The sequence below is a fragment of the Diabrotica virgifera genome, chromosome 4 (assembly GCF_917563875.1).
Source record: "Diabrotica virgifera virgifera chromosome 4, PGI_DIABVI_V3a".
Lineage (NCBI taxonomy): Eukaryota > Metazoa > Arthropoda > Insecta > Coleoptera > Chrysomelidae > Diabrotica > Diabrotica virgifera.
In genome coordinates this window covers 231,931,711-231,946,853 of record NC_065446.1, presented here as the reverse complement: position 1 = coordinate 231,946,853, position 15,143 = coordinate 231,931,711, and the positions used below count along the sequence as shown (strand labels likewise).

The window sequence follows — 15,143 nt, the reverse complement described above, 5'->3', positions numbered from 1 at the left end:
TGGAATTCCCGGTCAGTCAATGACTATTTTTAGATGATTTGTTCGCATACTAGAATGTCGTAGCATGCAATTGCTTCCAGGTCTTTGTCTTTAAAATTTATTATGATAACAACCTTCTTAGAAAAAAATGGAAAAGCTAATATCCTGTATCCTGTATTTTTGTACATATGTAGGTATACGTCAATTCCGTAAATACGGAAGTTTTATAGGTTCAAATGGTATTACGAGCACGTTAAAAACATAATAATAATAGTCCATTCTTTCACGGTTTTTGCTCTAAATTTTAAAGAACCGCTTGGATTGACATGAAATTTGGCATATATATAGCTTACATGTCAAAGAAAAAAAGTGATATTGTGCCGATGTGTGCTTTTGCCCTGGGGGTGACTTTCACCCCTTCTTGGGGGTGAAAGTGATATGTCCAAAATAAGTCCGGAAATGGATAAACTGACTAATTTTAAGTAACTTTTGTTCTATAGAGCTTTTTCGCCAAGTCAACACTTTTCGAGTTATTTGCAAGTGAATATGTTCATTTTTCAACAAAATAACCACATTTTTAGACGGTTTTTCGCAAATAACTTTCGACGTGAAATATCCAAAAAATTAAGCACTTTTTGGGGAAAACCTATTATAACTTTTTTAAAGTGTTTAAAAAAAGCTTTATTTCTGTTTTTACAAAAAGTTTCTTGCATTAAATTTAAGCAAGTTACGCTCAAAATAAAGTTGGTCCCTTTTGTTTTTGCAAAAAAAAATCGGGAAGATCACACCCTAATTAGCAACTTAAATTAAATTAATCGTTACCGCTTCACAAATTATTTTACTTATGTTGTGTCTATATGATCTGTAAGTTTCATCGATTCAAAGTGCTTATTTTTGAAAAAATTTGGTTTCAAAGTAAAATTTTTAAAAATTTAAATTTTGAAAAATATGCTTTTTTTCAAAATAACTTAAAAATTGTTAGAAATACCAAAAATCTCGAAAAACAAAAAAAGTTAGATTTGATTTTCTGAATATCATGTATTTTTTTGTTTTTCTGTTGGACAAAAATTGATTAAGATTTGGTGTTTCTAAATTTGCATACATTCGTGATCAGTGACTCGTTTAAGCCCTTTTAACTACAGCCCTTTCAATAATAGGACTTTGAACATATGAAACTTACAGATCATATAAACAATATATACAGAAGTCAAGAAACTTATGAAGTCGTAACGATTAAGTTCATTAGGGGGTGCTTTTCTCGATTTTTTTACCAAAACCAAAAGGGACCAACTTTATTTTGAGCGTAACTTGTTTAATTTTGATGCTAGAAATTTTTTTTATAAAACAAAAATGAAGCTTTTTTTAAACGCTTTAAATAAGTTGTAATGAGTTTTCCCCGAAATGTGCTTCATTTTTGGTTATTTCACGTTAAAGTATTTCATTTGGAATTTGACGAATATGAACATATTTTTCATTAGCTACAACTCTGCTTCTACTAGGTGTAGAGACGTGATGTATACACCATATTTTTAAATTTTTTACAGGCTATATTTTTGCTAAGAATGTCTTTTCGACAAAATACTTACTATTTGAGTTATTTGCGAAAAACCGTCTAAAAGCGTGGTTATTTTGTTGAAAAAATGAACATATTCACTGCCAAATAACTCAAAAAGTATTGACTTAGTGAAAAAACTCTATAGAACAAAAGTTACTTAAAATTAGCCAGTTTATCTATTTCCTGACTTTCTTTGGACGAAAATTTTTTCACCCCCAAGAGGGGGTGAAAACCACCCCCAGGGCAAAAGCACATATCGGCACAATATCACTTTTTTTCTTTGACTTGTTAGCTATGTGTATACCAAATTCCATGTCAATCCAAGCGGTTCTTTACAATTTAGAGGTTTTGCAATATTTTACCGTTAAAGAACGACTATAATATAAAAGTAAAGAAGCTATTCAACAAAAATGCATTACTTACTGTAAACTAACTTTTGAGGCCTATTAGTGACTGAAATGATAACTTAATAATAAAATAAGAGAACCACAACTTATTTAGCTAAATATAGTATAGCTAAATTTGTACAATTTTTTATTTTCGTTATTAAATATTTCATGTTACTTAATATTCTTGTGGAGTCGGTAATTTAAACATGTTTAACCCTAAGTTGAATAGACAGTAAATATTTATGTTCTTTTCGAATATTTTAAACTGAATAGTATCTTTTTTTATTTTTTTTTATTTCTCCAATACAGTTAATCCATTAAATAAAGGACTTATAGGTAGGTAGTTATTTAGAGTTCAAAAAACAGTTCGCATATATGTGTTATGAGAGTAACTTTAACAATATCTCATATTTATTACCTTTACGATATTTATTTACCTTTTTTTAAATATTTTGTGATATTTCTGAGTTTATTATATGATTTGCTTTGTTATTTTTGAATGAATGTATTATGTAGTTGGCAGGTATGGTGGATTACACCTTTTTTATCTTAATATTTGCATTCTTAATTTTTTTTATTTGCCTTTTGCATTTTTTTCAAACACTGCCTTTTTTGCCTTTTCCTCTCTGAAGATTTTTTCTCACTGAAGGATCAGTGTTACATATTTTATAATGTTTTACTCGCAAATTTAGTCATAAAAAGTCTTTTTTAAATAATATATTAGTTATTTACCATAGAATTATCCAGGATTCGTTACACCGATTAATAATACTGTCTACATTACAGCTTGTTTACATGGGCGGTTTGCCAACGTTTGAGGCCGCGGTTTACCTGAAAAACCCAACCGCCGCGGTTCGTACACATGAGAGCGATTGACTGGCGGTCTCATTCCTCCCCTAGTAAACTTACAACCGCCGCGATTTGACGACGGAAAGGTTGCATGTGTACGATTTTGAGCGGTTGCATTTGTTTCTATGTTAAACTTGAACCGCGGCGGTTGGGTTTTTCAGGTAAACCGCGGCGTCAAACGTTGGCAAACCGCCCATGTAAACAAAGCGTTAGGAACGTGTCGCCTGCGGTTGAAATTGACCGACTACAAGATATCACTTTTCATATCAATCAATAACCAACTTTCCATTTTTGTTACATAAGTAATAAAAATTAACAACAAATGACATATAATATCCTGCCTATTTACCTACTAATTAAAAATCATTTAATGTAATTTGCAGCTGTTAAATTATATTATGAAAGGCAAAAACAAAAGAATAACGATTTATTTAAAAATGACAAGGTCGTCCCAATACCTATCCTTAAAGCTGAAATTTTGTCATTCTGGAATAATAGTCAAGAGCTAAAACCGAAAAATCATCCTCATCAGTACCTAGTAATATGGAGTTTGTCCCGTGGAATACGTCCAGCGGACATTGATAATAAATTATGATCCCGTGCAGGTTTATACCGAGGTATTAGATAAGGAAGTAGCGATAAGGAGTGAAAATGAAAAATTCTCAGATAAAAGTCCTCATCGATAACATGCTTAAAAGCACCGATTGAAGGTCTTAACCCTGTTAAACCACAGGGCCGACACCTAGTAGAGGGCAGTAAAACAGTTTTTTAAACAGTTTTAAGACATTTATGTAAAATGTAGCAAAAATGCAATTGAATATGTCAAGTGTACACATTGTTGGACACCCTCAGTATCTGGACATTACCCGTTTCGGGATAGCAATTTGGGAATGTTAAGTCTTTGTGCTCAGAATTATTAAACTTTTAATTTTTCAAAAATAATAATTATTTTATATCGGCAAACTAAAAAATAATTCAGAAGATAATATGGTGTATTTATCAATTTATTTATTTTATTATTACTTTACCATTAATCTTATTCAAGCTAAAAATGAGATATCCAGATTTTACATTGAAGCCAACAACTGTCATTATTTTTCATAAATCGTCTTCATAATAATATTGACAAGTCAACATTAGATTGCCCAAAAACTCAAAATGAACTTTACAAGATATCATTTTTCATATCCAATCAATAATCAACTTTCCATTTTTGATACATAATAAAAATTAACAACAAATGATATACAGTGAGCACGTGGTTCGAATAAATTCATTTCACGAGAATGGGCGAATTTGGAAAAAAATCCCGAAACAGATTTAATTTTTATTTTGAAATCAGGATTTTTTGGCATACTAGTGACGTCATCCATTTGGGCGTAATGACGCAATCAATGATCAACTATTTTCAATGGGAAATAAGCCACAATTTTACAAAAAAAAAATGATTTTATTAACGTTTCGACATTATATTGTATTTTATTAATTTATAATTAACATTTTATTATCAGTATTATTTTGACAACGACACCCGACTTAGGCGTCGAAACGTTAATAAAAACATTTTTTTTTGGTAAAATTGTGGCTTATTTCCCATTGACAATAGTTGATTATAAAAGTGCCACAAGGAAATAGCTTCAGAACAGCAATCAACGATTTTTTTAAAATGAGAATAGGGGTCGTGTGACAGCTCATTTGAAAGGATATTCAATTCTCTCTTCAATAATATAAACATAATTATTTACACAGTGTGTCCAAAAAACATTTTTTTGAATTAAATTAATTAAGACAAAAAGAAGAATGTATGTACTTAATTTATTTAATTCAAAATATATTTCAATGCTGCCAGAAAACAAAAAATGATTATTTCATAAACAAACATTGCTTTTTGTTTAAATTAAATGTCCAAACTGCTAAGAAGCAGGTGGGTGGTATCTTTAAGATTGAATTTATACGAAAACAATATTTTTGTCAAATAAATATTTTTTCTGCTTTCTGACAGCAGTAAAATGTATTTTGAATTAAATAAATTACATACATTCTTCTTTTTGTCTTAATTAATTTAATTCAAAAAACTGATTCTTGGACACCCTGTGTAAATAATTATGGTAATGTTTACACTACTGAATAGAGAATTGAAATACCTTTCAAATGAGCTGTCACACGACCCCTACGCTCATTTAAAAAAATCATTGATTACGTCACCACGCCCAGATGGATGACGTCACTAGGGTGATAAATAGCCAAAAAATCCTAATTTTAAAATAAAAATCGACCTGTTTCGGGATTTTTTTTCCAAATTTGCCCATTCTCGAGAAAACGAATTTATTCCAACCTTTACGTGCTCACTGTATAATATCCTGCATATTTACCTATTAATTAAAAATCATTTAACGTTATTTGCAGCTGTTAAATTATGAAAGCCAAAAAACAAAAGAAAAATGATTTATTTAAAAATGACAAGGTCGTTCCAATACCTATACTTAAAGCTGAAATCTTGTCATTCTGAAATTAAACATTAATTTTGCTGTTAAACCTGCTTAGCGGAATCAGAAACTATGTTTGTAATTACAGAAACTTTTGTCTTTGCAACTTGTAGTTCCCATAATTAGTGTTTTGGGTTGTTACTGCAAAAAGTGGTTTGGTCAAGGTCAATAAATAATAAAGGCAAAGAATGCTTAAATCGATATGGAATGTTTAGCCGAAAATGAAATGCATGAAAAGTATAAAAATGATTCTTTAAACATATTTATTCCTGGATGCTGAATCTGAATTTACAATCAAGATGCAGTAGAAATAAACAAACCAAGACACGTTAAATGCTACTAGGAGCACTCCAGAATCATAATTTACAATGTATAAACTTTGGAAATCATCATTTGGGATTTACAATGTATATGTTATAGTCAAAGCCCGAATTTCAGGCACTCCTAGGTTTGACTAAGCAATCCTCAGGTCTGACTGACGGTCTTAGTCAAAGCCCGAAATAAATTACAGTTTCGGCCTTTGACTAGTCAAACCTAGGAGAGACTAAGTTGGTCAGGCAAAGGTCGAAATTTAATTTTATGAAATCGGGGTTTGACTAGTCAAACCCCGATCAGCTATTAAAATGTCGTAATTTGTTAGATTAGGGACCGGTTGTTCGAACGCTAATCAACAATGATCACTATCAAATATTTAATTACTGTCACAACTGTCAATGTCAACTTTGGTTGAGTTGCTGAAAACATAATTGATTATAAATTATAATTATGAGATTAGTTAATCAATTAACATAACAAAATTATTAACTTAATTGATTAACTAATTTTATAATTGTAATCAATAATTATGTTTTCAGCCACCCAATTAAAGTTGATATTGACAGTTGTGACAGTAATTAAATATTTGATAATAATCATTTTTGATTAGCGTTCGAACAACCGGCCCTAGGTTTAATAAAACGACATTTTTTAATTTAAATGCTTATTATTTTTATATTGTCATAATTAAAATAAAACAATTAGTGTTTATTCTCACACGTTGAGGCACTATGATATTTAGAGTTGCACAATACGTTAGACCTTTTACATTTACCTACATAATTTTGAAAAACATTTCTTATTGCAGTAGCATTTTATAAAGCCTTGTCCTCCAAATTTAGAATCTTTTGTACTAATTTCTCTTACAGCTTTACACCTGAAACATCTTCGAAATTAAGAAAAAAATTCGCGTTGCATTCTCTTTTTTGTGAAAAAAGTGTGTTTATTGTTCCGTATTTCGTACCAACTCTATATAAACCGTCAATTGTTTTATCTTGTATGATACCCAAAATATTTCGAGCATCTCCTTTGGCTGTATCAAAGCTGGGGATAGGTTTTGTTTGAAGTTTTTCCGATCGAAATTAGAGGGAATTTTTTTTCACTTACTTAATTGTTTTATAGCATTAGTCTGAGCATGAAGACCTTCAATCACCTTTCCTTTATTTCTTTTAATCGTTTCGGTCTGTGCACAACGCATGTATGTAACTTTTCTTTCAAAATGTTCATAGTATGCAACAAGTGTGCTGTTAGCACACAGAACATATACCAACTGATTACAAATTATGCACGTATGAGCTCTCTTTGTGGCAAGTACAACAAATCATAAACCTCCACCTTCGATCAGAAAATCTGTAACAATACCTATCCCCAGCTTTGATAGAGCCAAAGGAGATGCTCGAAATATTTTGGGTATTATACAAGATAAAACAATTGACGGTTTTGGCATGAAACAAGGAAAAATAAACACACTTTTTTCAAGAAATCAAATAAGAGAATGCAAAGAGAATTTGCTTAACTTCGAAGATGTTCCAGACTTTAAGCTGTCTCTAAGAGAAATTAGTACAAAATATTCTAAATTTGGAGAACAAGGCCTTATAAAATGCTACTTCAATAAGAAACGTCCTTCAAAATTATGAAAGTGAAAATGACATAACGCCTCATCATGTGAGAATAAACACTTTGTTTTATTTTAATTACGACAATATAAAAATAATAAACATTTAAATTAAAAAATGACGTTTTATTAAACCTAAACTAACAAATTACGACATTTTATTAGCTGATCGGGGTTTGACTAGTCAAACCCTGATTTCATAAAATTAAATTTCGACCTTTGCCTGACCATCTTAGTCTCTCCTAGGTTTGACTAGTCAAAGGCCGAAAATTGTAATTTATTTCGGGCTTTGACTAAGACCGTTAGTCAGACCTGAGGATTGCCTAGTCAAACCTAGGAGTGCCTGAAATTCGGGCTTTGACTATAACATATATACATATACATTGCAAATTATGATTCGGGAGTGCTCCTAGTAGCATTTAACGTGTCTTGGTTTGTTTATTTCTACTGCATCTTGATTGATAAATTTGAAGTAGTTTACGTTATGGAAATAGTAGTTTGCATACGATATACTAAAGAGCTCCTAAGTAAAAGAAAACAGCTGATCGAAAAATACGAGTCTAAATAATACGAAAAACTACATGGAAATAACATCACCCAGACTTTCAACAAACTTTTCACCGGATACACCTACCAAGAGAAAACCTCTTCTCAAAGGAAAAATGCAGTCATTGTTTTATTATCCATAAAAAAAGACTTGAAGACTGAAAAAAGCTAGTGTTCTAAAATGATAAAAAAAAGACTGGAGAGGCTAAATTCTACCAGCTCAAAGAATAAGGTGAATTTACATCGGGATACAGCACTAACGACGATTTACTAGAGATATAGAACTTGATAGAGAAGTCTGCAAAATACAACATATTCGTGGACCACGAGAAAGCATCCGATACTATAAGTCATCAGAACATGTCTATCAGAAGCCTACAACATTCACACAAAACATATCTATCACAATGCTACGACTAGCGTAAGATTTTCTGAATAAGATGTCGAATGGATAATGATTTCTGACCATATATGGCACCCAGATACAAGCCTGAAGTACCCTTCCAAGTGGACATTTGCCCATGAAAAGAATGGATCAGAGGAAACACTGGACTCAGACTGCAAAGTTATAGCTGGTATACAGACGGGACTAAAACTGTAAAAGGATTGGATGAAGGAATATTCGATACTGGTGGAAATTTAAACATCTCTGTCCCAGGGAGAGAGATAATTAGATAGAAATAGTCAAACAAATTACATAGCGCCACAACATCCTTCCGAAGGAGAAGGGATAGAGGAGGAGGAGGAGAAGAATATACGTCTGGACTCAAGGCACAGATTTTTGAAATCTTGCAATGTGCAAGAGAAATAATTAACATACGGGCTTTCGAATTAAAGTGGATTAATATATCCACAGATAGCTAGGCATGGGGTTCTCATAAGCCCTAAGGTGGACTCTAGGGTAGTGTAGATAGGAACAGGTTCCAGGTCATCAGGAAATATATGGGAATGAAAGAGCTGAGGAAATTGCCAGAAGAAGGAGAAGCAGTAAACATGCAGAGGCAGATGCAGTACTATTTCATGGAGACTTGAGCTACACAATCTGCAGCAGAGAACCAGAAACAGTCAACCATATCTCGCATGACTGCGAGGCATTGGATCGCAGGCGGCAAACACTTTCTGGAGACACCAGAGTGACTCCCAAATATACAAGGTACCCATCCACTAGACCTACATAAGCTGGTATAGGGTACTAAAAACCTGCAATTGGTATCATGAAGGAATGGAAGATATACGGCTGCAGTACGTCCGGTTTATAACAGTCGATTTCCAGAAAAAAAAACGTTTACTGATTTTCACAATTTGAAGATACAATTTTCATATGACAGTAATAAGCTGATGACATCATTGCACTTACAACAAAGTTTGTATTTTTGTATCACAGGATTGTCATCTACTATGTGATAGTAAGTACTACAGTACAGTACTTGTTTGAGGGTAGTATCTATTTACATATATTTATGCGCAATACGAGTTTTAGTAGGATTGTAAAGTTTTCTATTAACAAAAACAGTTTCTGATTTAATTACTTATTATTGCTAAGAGCTGAAATTGCTTACCACATTACAGACTTTTGTGAACGAAAAGTAGTTGTTTTCCTACTCTTTTGTGATTTATTATATAGTTAAAGCAAAATAACTTTTGTGATTTATATGAGATTGAACAAGCTAGAGACAGAAATTGCACAGTTTACTCTCAGATACATAATATCTTGATAAGTATTAAGATGAGATTGACGTTTGTAAAAAGTTATGTTTGGACTGTTTTACTCTTTGAAGTCTGAACAGTCATTGATAGTCCAGTGACTGAACAAAGTCCAAAATCAACTACTAAGGAATATTGTGAAGGGAATTCTGCGTTGAAAAGAAACAGTCATTGATAGTCCAGTGACTGAACAAAGTCCAAAATCAACTACTAAGGAATATTGTGAAGGGAATTCTGCGTTGAAAAGATTAAAGAAAAAATAAAATGAACCTATTAACACAAACGGAGTATGGAGATCTAGGTACAACCATGAACAAAGTGACACCGATCTCACAATTCGTTAATTCGATGGGTTGGTCAAGTAGTGAGAATGAAGACCGAAAGATTGTCGGAAAGAGCCCTAGATAGTAAAATGTAGGATACAAGAAATAAAGAAAGGCCAAGGAAAAGGTGGGAGGATAGAGTGGCAGCAAAAGAGCAATATTTGCTAGGCGTGAGAACCTGGATCCTGAAAGAAACATCCAAAAACAAACTCGACACATTCGAAAGGAAAGTACTGAAGAGAATACTAGGACCTGTAAGGGAAAACGGAATCTTCAGAAGTCGATACAACAACGAGCTTTATCAACTTTATAAGGAAACACCCCTGTCAGACTTCATTAGAATACAAAGATTGCAATGGGCCGGACATGTGATAAGAATGGGAGAGGATAGGCTACCAAAAAGAGCACTAAATGCTGGAATGCAGGGAAAGACACCGGTTGGAAAGCCACGAAAGAGCTGGGAAGACACAGTAAACAGCGACGCACAAGCCCTTTTAGGAGTCCGTGTATGGATTAGAGCAGCCACAGACAAGCAAGGGCGGAGGCAAAAAATAAAGGAGACCAGGCTCAATTTGGGCTGTAGTGCCGTAGAAGAAGATGAAGAAGAGAATCTGGAAAAGATCGGCGCGGGTCCAGAAATGTTGGAGGCTCAGTTTGGAGGAGGTTAAGGCCCGATTTGGGCTGTAGCGCCATCTAGTTAGAGAGAGGGGTACTTTAAGCATACTACATTGCTTAAAAATAGTACATTAAACGCTGAAAAGCAACATCACTGAATGTACAATTATTGTCTCAATAACTTAAATTTAAATACATGAACTGTCTGTGATGTAGATAAGCGCTAAAAATACAAACCACTCAAGTTGTTATCTTAAAAATACAGCAACAACAGCAGGCCAAACAACAAATTTATAACCACCACCGTACCTTCCAAGGACTCAATAAAAAGATCCCAAATAGTACCTTTGAACTTGGTCAAGTTCTCCTCGTATCCATGGGGCTTCTCGTCTGTCTTTCGGTACTTTTCTGGAGGAGCATCGTAGTAAGAACCTTCTTTAGGATCGAAGCCTAGTTTTTCCTTGTAGTAGTTCTGTGTCGACATCTCTTGGTCACAATTTTTTAACACATTACACGGCTACACGCGCACTAAATATTTTCTATTTTTTTTAAGTGTTTTGTTTTGTTAGTTGCAGTTGAGCTTAAATTCAGGAATGTATAAGTTGCGTTTCGTTTTTAATTCGTTGTTCGTTTGGTGACTACACTGAAAATAAGGTTTTCTTTTAAAATTGTACTCTATTTATTACGTCAAATACAAGTTTGCTTCTATTTAAAATGTCTAGACTCATGAGGTCATCTTTTTCACAAAAAATTACATTCAATCAACAATAATTAGTGCCAAAAATAAATATGCATGTTACAGTTTTCACATATGGCTATTTGCTACGACTGTTAAACTATTTTTAACTAATAGAAAAAACTTCATCTTCAGTATATCAGTATAAACTCCTTCAAAGAGTCAAGAACGGCTTAACTAGATATATCAGGCGAGTTTCTGCCGAGTATTACCGGCCATTATCTAGTTTTTTTCTGGAAAAGAATGGACAAACAATCAAAGCAGGGAAAATGGAAGTGAAATAATGCAGAATTATTCATCTGGAAAATAAGTATGGATCCCATTACAGTCCATACTTCCAAAAATGAAAAGGCAGTATTGAAAAATCATAAGGAAAACCGAGATTAAACTCGGAAAGGACCAAGAAAGAAATACAGAGCGAGTATGACCGACGCAAATAGGAAAAGGTTAAAAGAGCTGTTGCTTCCATCTTTCTCAATGCCACTGCTCTTATGTCATCTACCCATCTCTTTTAAAGCCTTCCCATATTTCTTGCGTCGTCCCCCTTTTTATCCATTGTGGGATTCCTATTTTACCATATCTGGCTATATGACCGGCCTACCGCCATTTAATCTTAGCTGTTTCTTCCACGATCCAAATCAACCAAACCCAAGAGCAACCAACAATACACCATTAGAGCCTCCATCAATTCAAGAAGTACGGGATGCAATAAAACACCTAAAAAATAATAAATCTCCAGGAAGTGATGGTATATCCACGAAACTTATTAAATATGGAGGCGCTTCTCTGACTAATCAAATATATAAAATAATATTGACAGCCTGGAATGAGGAGCAAATCCCGGAAGAGTGGTGTATTGGAATCATTTGCCCGTTACACAAAAAGGGTGATCAATTGGAATGTAGAAACTATAGGGGAATAACCCTCCTTAATACAGATTACAAAATATTTTCGAGTATCTTATATGGTCGCTTAAGTGCACATTCAGAGGAGCTGCTTGGAGAATATCAAAGTGGTTTTAGACCTGGTTGATCAACAACAGACCAGATCTTTGTGCTAAGGCAAATACTGGAAAAAACCAATGAATTCAATATCGACACATACCATCTTTTCGTAGATTTTAAATCGGCCTATGATAGTGTCCTAAGAAATAAAGTGTATGAAGCCATGGATGAATTCCACATGCCCGATAAACTGGTAAGATTGGTTAAGGCTACAATGCGTAAAGTCGTTTGCAAAGTCGAAATACGCGAACAATCACAGGCGTTTGAAACAAATGTTGGGCTGCGACGACGCAGAGATGCACGAATAGACAACAGAGGAAATATTTTTAATAAATCATCCCAAATTTTGGCATATGCAGATGACGTGGACCTAGTTGCCCGCACAACACGCAAACTAGAAGAAATGTATGCCACCTTCTCAAATGTCTCAAAAAATATGGGCCTGAAAGTAAACGAGGAGAAAACTAAGATATTGGCATCAACACCCAACAATAGAGCCAGAAACATCGGTCACCAATTCACTGTTGATAACTCTACCTTTGAAGTGTTGGACAAATTCACATACTTAGGCTCCCTGATCACCAAGGAGAACGTCATGACGGAAGAAATCAAGCGAAGGATAATCCTAGCGAACAAATGCTATTTTGGACTGAGTAGACATATGAGAAGCAGAAACTTAAACCAAAAAACAAAAATAACCATATACAAACCCTTATATAACCAGTGTTGACATATGGATCGGAGACATGGACCATCTCCAAGGCAGATAAAAAACCTTCTGCTTATATTTGAACGAAGGATCTTGAGAGGAATATTCGGTGGCATCTGTGAAAATGGTATTTGGAGGAAGAGATACAACTACGAGGTCACGAGGTATACCACAGATATAAACATATATTTGGTGGTAAAAACGTAGTATCTCTTATAAGAATATTGTCTTCTTCTAATATTGTCTCTCAGTGATATTCCAAGCATGTTTCGTTTCGCTGCCCTTTGCGTCATTTCTAGTTTTTTACCAAATTTCCTGGTAAGGGCTACGGTCTCCAACCCGTAGGTACAAACTACTAATAGTATGCATGACGCATGTGACATACATCTTTATCTTTAAGTGTGTAGAATGGAGGTGTTCTTCAAGTTATATGCTAGTTTACCGAAAGCGGCACACCAGTGGTGTTCTTTTAATTTCATTTCAGCATCTTGGTTTTGTTTTCTCAGTTTGATGAGAATGACAATGACCCAGGTATACATTACCATGTTCAACTTTTTCTATGGTCTGGTTTTGTATTGTTATATTTATCTGGTCCTGGCTTTTTACATATTTTTGTTTTACTGTAGTTCACTTTTAATAGTGTCTCCTTGACTAACTCGTTGTAGTTTTATGGGATTCGTCTTTAAGCTTTCGTCTAGCTTTATTCACATGGTGACATTTTAAGATAAATTGGTTTTTAATTATGTTTATGTATCTTGAAACTATACCTGCCTTTTCTAGAAATTCTAGTAAAGTCCATAATAGGGCCTCTAGAGAGATTTATCTAGCTAGGGAATTCGACTATCTCGGCCTGAAAATGAACAGAATAAACAAAGATCGTAGTTAATTGTTTGACACCAACTGGATAGTAATTGTAAAGAAAATTAAAAACATAAATTTAACAATATCAACGTGAATGAAGAAACTATAAAAAAATTAAGAAATCTGGCGTGTGATAGAATTTTACACCAAGGTGGTGCGTCTCTCTAAACATGTTGGTCGGTTATTGAAGAAAACACTGTACTTTGATTTGCTCGTGATACAGTAAAAGTATCGAAAACAAAAAAACTCAAACAAAATGTCGTACTAACGTACATAAGATTTGGTTTTGTTTTAGCTTTTTCAAGTTCTAGAAAACACAACCAAAACATAAACTGAACTATCCGTTTAGTGGAAACCCACTATTAGATGGCACAAGTATTCCTGAGTTCAAAACAGTTCAGCATTAATTATCAGGAAATAGCAGACGCCAGAAACATAATATTCTTCATAAAAATATATAAGCTAAGATGAGCAGGAACCCTCTATTACCACTGCACGTGGGAAATAGAGGCATTCGAAGCTGTTAAGGGGCTATACAAGTGTAAAAGAACGAAAATTGTATACATTTTTGGGAATTTCTAAAATAAAAAGTACTGTATCAATTGTTTTGAAAATCTGCATAAGCATTTACTATAAAAAGAAGTATATTATGTAAAAAAATGTCAATAAAACAATATTGAAAATTAAACGATTTATGCGCCATCTGCTGGCACCGTGAAAAAAAAATATAGCTCCACTGCTGAAGTGATTGAGACTAATAGAGATCGTGAAACATAAAATTTCAAAGTTATTATTGAAATATAAGTTGTTATTTTCTATATCATCAACTAGGGGTCTTTTGATTGGATAAAAAAAATTTTCAACACTTCGTCATTTTTCCAAATTTTAATATTTTTCTACAAATTCTAGTTGATGGTATAGGAAATAAATTACATTTCAATATTCACTTTGAAATTTTATGTTGTAGGATCTCTATTACTCCCAATCACTGCAGCACTGGAGCTGATTTTTTCACGGTGCCAGTAGATGGCACATAAATCGTTTAATTTTCAATATTTTTTTATGAAAATTGTTTTACATGTACACTTCGCGTCATATAAAACTGGTACACTTTTTTTTCCCAATGTAAACCTGTGTTCAGACTGACAATTATTGTTCGTGAATCACTTCGTTGTTGCCATCACAGATAACGGAATTGCACTAAATCTAAATACAAAAAAATAACGTTTAAAATGTATATTTCGAATTGTAATACATATATTTAAATTCCATATTTGTTCACCGTAAAAGTTATCAAATTTAATTTTTAATTTTTCCAGTGTGCTTTATTTATTCTACACAACTTAATGCAGTTTTGTCCTACAATTTACGAGAAATCAATCACACCTCTCGATTTGACAATAAACATAATAATTTAAAGCCATGTCAAGATTTATATCTGTCATTATTTTTGAATT

The 15,143-nt window shown here is 33.3% G+C and overlaps 1 protein-coding gene across 35 annotated transcripts in view; it reads right to left on the bottom strand.

The window, feature by feature from the left end:
• LOC114327522 (microtubule-actin cross-linking factor 1) overlaps positions 1–15,143 on the bottom strand; it is an 865,580-nt gene that overhangs the window by 524,126 nt on the left and 326,311 nt on the right. For 31 of the 35 annotated variants that reach the window (XR_007697614.1, XM_050648735.1, XM_050648736.1 and 28 more), the window contains exon 2: positions 10,686–11,019. The exons of 2 other annotated variants lie outside the window; for them this stretch is intronic. Coding sequence is in view for 32 of the 33 variants with exons in the window: in XM_050648735.1 (XP_050504692.1) it covers positions 10,686–10,860 (175 nt within the window). In the remaining variant the exon portion in view is untranslated. The remainder of the gene's footprint in view (positions 1–10,685; positions 11,020–15,143) is intronic. 2 more of the 35 variants (XM_050648738.1, XM_050648747.1) reach the window with 1 other exon arrangement.